At 34.0% G+C, this 6,588-nt stretch overlaps 1 protein-coding gene across 1 annotated transcript; it reads left to right on the top strand.

The window, feature by feature from the left end:
* The first annotated feature begins 366 nt into the window (after nucleotides 1-366).
* On the top strand, nucleotides 367-6,130 carry LOC134255400 (A-kinase anchor protein 7-like). Its single transcript, XM_062737908.1, has 7 exons — nucleotides 367-604; nucleotides 1,700-1,836; nucleotides 1,943-2,100; nucleotides 3,675-3,707; nucleotides 4,248-4,372; nucleotides 4,892-4,973; nucleotides 5,146-6,130. Exons 1-7 carry the CDS (start codon nucleotides 548-550, stop codon nucleotides 5,319-5,321), a joined length of 768 nt encoding a protein of 255 aa, XP_062593892.1. The 5' UTR covers nucleotides 367-547; the 3' UTR covers nucleotides 5,322-6,130.
* Nucleotides 6,131-6,588: the final 458 nt, after the last annotated feature.

Genomic DNA, 6,588 nt, shown 5'->3' with positions numbered 1-6,588 from the left:
CTTTCTACCAAGAATACATATATGAAGTATAAATGCCCTGGTATCTACTGTTCAAAAGATGTTTCCAACTACCCTTAGGCAAATGTTGGGGTCAGAATATGAATAAAAAAATCACAAAGAGACAAACAATCATGTTCATTTCAAGCCTCCGTCTATCAGTACTTTCAGTACTTTGATTTTTTTTCAAACTTACATCACCTAAATGAGTCAAACTGCAGAAAGGTGATACTATACGTCATTATTGACGTCATTAAATTTCTTTTTCTACTTCCTGGAATTCACGCAAACTACTAGGCCTAGTTTTGTTTTCGTTTTTCAAATAGTGAAAGTCAATCGTAACTACTCGACCATTTCCGTGAACGATAAATATCTCTTTCGGAAAATGGCCGAGTAGTTACGAATGCAGTGAAAGTTTAAGAAATGGATTTCATTGGCCAGTTCTAAGTTACGTAATCTTGTTTCCAGCAAAACTTAAAATCGCGCTCTCCTAAGTCAGTCAAATAAGCCCACTTCAAAAGATTCACATTTTGGATGAGAGGTAGTAAGTATGGAAGAGAAGCGACGTCCAAATCATTTTCTGGCAATTCAAGTAACCGACAAAAAGGTTCGTTACTGGCGTGATTAATTTAGATAATTAAAAAATGACAATCAATCTGTTCTTGAAAAGTTGCAAATCAGATCAAGTATTCGTATATAATATTCTTATTTGTGAATAAATGTACGTTTATATCCTGAATATTTACTTCTGTGAGAAGATGACATTTATTATATTCTCTGTCAGGATGAAGCTGATGGGTTTCATTAACTTGAAACTAGGTAAATTATTGAAAAAGAATGTGATGAACAAGAATATCAGCAGTCTCGTTTAAATTTACCATTTTGTAAGTCGTTTAGTCGATACAATGGCCTTGTCAGCAAATGCGATTTATCAACGAGTCGAATGCTGACTGACGTTTTTCATACTAATTTATTGTGAGTCTATTATTTACACTGAATTGACGACGGAATTTTCGTTATTTCCCGATCATGACAAGGAGCACACGGCGTATGTTACCGGTCGGCAGAGGATGCCCATCCCTCCATGGCACCTGATCCCACCTCTGATCTTTTGTAGTCCGTGTTTGCTTTGCTCCTATATCTTATATTTTTATGGACTTTTGAGCTTGAAAACGGTTTGTTATCTTAATATAATTTCTTGATAATGAGCCTGCTTAAAACAGCATTTGAAACAAAATTAATATTGACACTTATCCGGAAAATGTAGATCAATTCAAACATCCGAAGTAAGCCTGAAAGTGTGCATCTTCAGACGTATCATCGATGCCAGATTGATGAATGTAGGGTTTATAGCTACGTGGACAAGCGAACTCCACCAAAAATTTGAACTCTTCCCATTAACCTGGTCATTCCTTACTGTAATTGAAGCATCGTTCATGTATCGCAAATTAATATAGAACATATGGTACCTGAAAAGAAAAATGCTCCAAAACATTTTGGATGTCGATGCTGAGAGTATTTCATGCCCCTGTCCTTCGTTGAAACGAGATTAAAATCTCTGCATACACGTTTGGAATAGAAAACAAATTCCATTCACATTTCATTCCTCTACGAAAATGTTGATATTTTAAATAAATGTTATTTTAAAGAATGACATTAGATAACTAATGTTTTTTTTTTTGTTTCATTCTTTTATTTTTAGATAAAACAGAACGTTCGAGAGTTACAGAACGTCATTTTAGAGAAAGAGAAGCACCTGTCCCACGCGATGGTCAAGACGGAGAGGCTACATCTTACCCTGGGGGTGTACCATCTAGAGGATCAGGAAAGGGTCGCGCAGTAAGACATTTACCCCTGGAATTATTTATATTCCAGAAAATTTTCGCAGGCCAAAGAATATAAATGTCTATAATATCTCTCAATTTGAAACAAAAAATCTTTGCAGGGCAGCAGAAGCGTTGGACAGATTTCACAGTAAACTGAATATATCGGATTTTACGCCACCAAGTTTGAATGTTTCTATGGTGGGGCACTTTAATCACCAAGTTTTGTTCGCATCAGTGACAGAGGATGAGGGATTAGATGTTTTCAACAACCTCGTTAGTGAGTAGTAAAAGATTTCAACAACACATTAGTGAGTATAAACATAAACAGATCTCAACATTATCATTACTGAGTACAGAATAAATCTTCTCAACATTATCGATATCATACAAAAGATGAAATATAGGAGATAACGAACAACATTATTCAAGTTCAAAAGTCCGTTATAAACAATAAAAAGTTTGAGCAAAGCAAACATGATCCTCCAAAACATCAGAGATGGGATCGGGTGCCAAGGAGGAGTGAGCATCCCCTGGCGACAGATTACATCCACTGTTTGCTCCTTGTCATGATTGGGAACTAACGGAATAATCTTAGTGATTCAGTTTGTAGATAATGCTGTAACAATAAGTATGAAAAACACTAGTTAGCATTTGATTCGATGATAAATTGTATTTACTGACAAGTGCATTTTATCAGCTGTACAACTTACAAAATGATGATTTTAAACGAGACTGTTGACATTCTTGTTTCGCCATCTTAAATGTTTGTCAATATTTTACATCATTTTAAAAATTACATATGTAGAGCATGCACTTGCATATGAATTAACTGAGAGATACAAACCCCGCAGGTGATGAAGGTATATACCTGTATTAATGAGGGAAGTTGACCATTGCAAAGTTAAAAGTCTCACGTTTATCATCACATTTAGCTTAAAACTTGGTTGTGAGATTAACTTTTTTTTTCAAGTAAAATATTCAAATATGAAACAGATGTGTCGGACTCTGTGGTACCTTTTTTCTCAACCTCACCAGGATATATCGTATGGACATAAGAATGGAAATAACCATTGTGAATTGACAATACGTCGTCGATATATCTTAATGTCGAGCAAGTGTTTTTTTTTCTTTTCACACATAAAATTTTTAACAAATTCTGCTTCATATGAATACAAGATAAGGTCTGCTTATAAGGGGGCGCAATTTATAGCCATGGGAATCCCAATAGACTGGCAGTACTCCAAAATCCACATAGATATTGTCAATCAGAAACAACCCAAGGACACTTTTGATGTCAACTTCAGAATCCTTGTGTGTACAAAAAAATGACCAATGACAAGGTAAGTATATTTACGAGTTCGATTATCATTGAAAAAGCAGCTGTCAGTGATATCAAAAAGCCTGGACTTTTATTCTGTCTTACGGAGTTTTTATGGATAACGTTGAAAAGTCATAAGTCTTTTTAGTTTAAGATCTCAACATCTCAACATCATCGTTAGTGAGTCTCTGGACAAATAAGATCACTCACATCACAATCGCCAACTTACGTTATATTAATAATTTATTCTATCTGACCATTTGTACTTTTTCTCAATGTTTATCGATATTTTGACAAACGATTTAGTTTTTGGCTATTTTTGACCAGGTATAAGGAGAATTGAGCCAACGCATTATGAAGAGAAGAAGACTGAAACTGGAACTGTTTTGCTCTGATTTCGTCTTGTAGAAGATGATTTCGTGGGTAACTATATTAATAATTTATTCTATCTGTGAAAATTGTCAGGAATCCTCTCGTTTTAACAGGTATAATGTATTAAATAGATTTTTTTTACTTGTATTTTTGACCAGAAGATTATGTAAAGAAATCTCTGGAGACTCTGACGGGTTTGTAGCCACGGACTGAATTGCAGATACATTTTAAGTGTGGAATTGCTCCTATTTCACATCACAATCAGGGGTTGTAAAGATGAAATCAATGATACATATAACACATTTTTTTTATTCATGCAAATTATGAACACGATCTTCATCTGATTGTCATAAATTATAATGTCTCTAGTAATTAGTACCTGAGTGAGTAAGACAAAAGTCAATTAAAAATTATTTGTTAAATGAAATATGAAGATAACGAAAGTAGTCATGCTCAAAAGAATGTATGTTTTTCAAGATTACACAGGACATATATATATATAAAAATTATGTTTAAACGAATTCTATCACTTTGGCAGACTGAAGCCACGGATTGTGTCCACAAAACTTCGGAATATATTAATAATTTATTCTATCTGTGAAAATTGTCTCCTCTTTTTAACAGGTATAATGTATTAAATAGATTTTTTTTACCTACTTTAGAAGTGATTCTTTATTTTACAATGTTTATCGATATTTTGACAAACGATTTAGTTTTTGGCTATTTTTGACCAGGTATAAGGAGAATTGAGCCAACGCATTATGAAGAGAAGAAGACTACTTACTTCGGAAAACAGACGGCAGAGAGTATCCAGCTCTGTTCTATGACTAAACCAATGACAGAATCTGGTTACTACCACGTAGAACACGAAATCAGATTTCTGGTCTCTGACGACTCAGAAGATCAATGATATCCATATTGCTCTTTAAAGACTAATCCAGTGGAATTGCATCTAGCAGATTTGTTACTGGATTTTAAGTGTGGAATTGCTTCTAATAGGTGTGTTTGAGGGAAAAAAGCAGAAAAAAATATTTCAAGGAATGTTTAGATCTATGTCGACTAATCAGCGGGTTGTAACAAGGCATTGAAATAGGAATGTTATGTGTGACAATGATACTCTATATAACACATTTTTTTTATTCATGCAAATTATGAACACGATCGAGATTCATCTGATTGTCATAAATTATAATGTCTCTAGTAATTAGTACCTGAGTGAGTAAGACAAAAGTCAATTAAAAATTATTTGTTAAATGAAATATGAAGATAACGAAAGTAGTCATGCTCAAAAGAATGTATGTTTTTCAAGATTACACAGGACATTATATATATAATGACTAAAATGTATGTTTAAACGAATTCTAGATCACTTTGGCAGACTGACGGGTTTGTAGCCACGGATGACAGATACACTCCTCACATCACAATCGGAAAGATGTCCACAAAACTTCGAAAACTGGGTAACTATATTAATAATTTATTCTATCTGTGAAAATTGTCAGGAATCCTCTCGTTTTAACAGGTATAATGTATTAAATAGATTTTTTTTACCTACTTTAGAAGTGATTCTTTATTTTACAATGTTTATCGATATTTTGACAAACGATTTAGTTTTTGGCTATTTTTGACCAGGTATAAGGAGAATTGAGCCAACGCATTATGAAGAGAAGAAGACTACTTACTTCGGAAAACAGACGGCAGAGAGTATCCAGCTCTGTTCTATGACTAAACCAATGACAGAATCTGGTTACTACCACGTAGAACACGAAATCAGATTTCTGGTCTCTGACGACTCAGAAGATCAATGATATCCATATTGCTCTTTAAAGACTAATCCAGTGGAATTGCATCTAGCAGATTTGTTACTGGATTTTAAGTGTGGAATTGCTTCTAATAGGTGTGTTTGAGGGAAAAAAGCAGCAGAAAAAAATATTTCAAGGAATGTTTAGATCTATGTCGACTAATCAGCGGGTTGTAACAAGGCATTGAAATAGGAATGTTATGTGTGACAATGATACTCTATATAACACATTTTTTTTATTCATGCAAATTATGAACACGATCGAGATTCATCTGATTGTCATAAATTATAATGTCTCTAGTAATTAGTACCTGAGTGAGTAAGACAAAAGTCAATTAAAAATTATTTGTTAAATGAAATATGAAGATAACGAAAGTAGTCATGCTCAAAAGAATGTATGTTTTTCAAGATTACACAGGACATTATATATATAATGACTAAAATGTATGTTTAAACGAATTCTAGATCACTTTTATGTGTGATGTTTCAAAACATGGATATCGACATTGATAGATCAAAGCGGAAATGTTCAGCATGTCTAATGAACATATGTTTCAACGAATTCTAGGTAACATTCATGTGTAATTAAATAGTATGGGGCTTAGATATTGGCCTGGTACCTCAAAGCTTCTGGGTTTGATTTCCAGCCCGGTCATGATTTTTTACTTGTTTCAGTGATACGTGACGCTAAATATTTTCCATGTTACAAAGAATATAATCTGCTACCTGTTAGGTCGGTTGTTATATGCTTTGATACAAAAAATAATTTAAAGTGCCTGGTATTATATTCAAAATATCTTGATTAATTTTGATCATTAATGCATTTGACAATAAATCTTGGTTTTTGCTCTTCATTGTGTCTTTTTTAACGCCCTTTGGAGAATTTTCACACTCACACTGAGTACCCTTTGGAGGGCTGCCAATTTTAGACCTGTTCTCGGCAGTCAAATCAATTGATCAGGTAACATGGGGGAGTAAGCATCCCCTGTCGCTAAGCCGCTATGTATATCTGATCAACACCACTTCTAAAACACGTTGTAGCACAGTACGTCTGAAATATCTCCTTTAATTACAGCAGTTCATATTTTTGTAATGAGTGAATATTTGGGCTTGGTAGAGTATTTACTGGACCTAGCCATGTATGTGCATCTTTTTTGTAATGAAACATATGGAGATAACGAACAGTATTCAAGATCAAAAGTCCATAAAAGAATTAAAAAACAAGAGCAGCGCAAACACGGACCTCCAAATCATTAGAGGCAGGATCAGGTACC

Source organism: Saccostrea cucullata, unplaced genomic scaffold (genome assembly GCF_032062105.1).
Source record: "Saccostrea cucullata isolate Sc308-1 unplaced genomic scaffold, CSIRO_AGI_Scuc_v1 ctg926, whole genome shotgun sequence".
Lineage (NCBI taxonomy): Eukaryota > Metazoa > Mollusca > Bivalvia > Ostreida > Ostreidae > Saccostrea > Saccostrea cuccullata.
The sequence above is the reverse complement of the archived record's forward strand: the minus strand, read 5'-3'. Positions and strand labels throughout refer to the sequence as shown.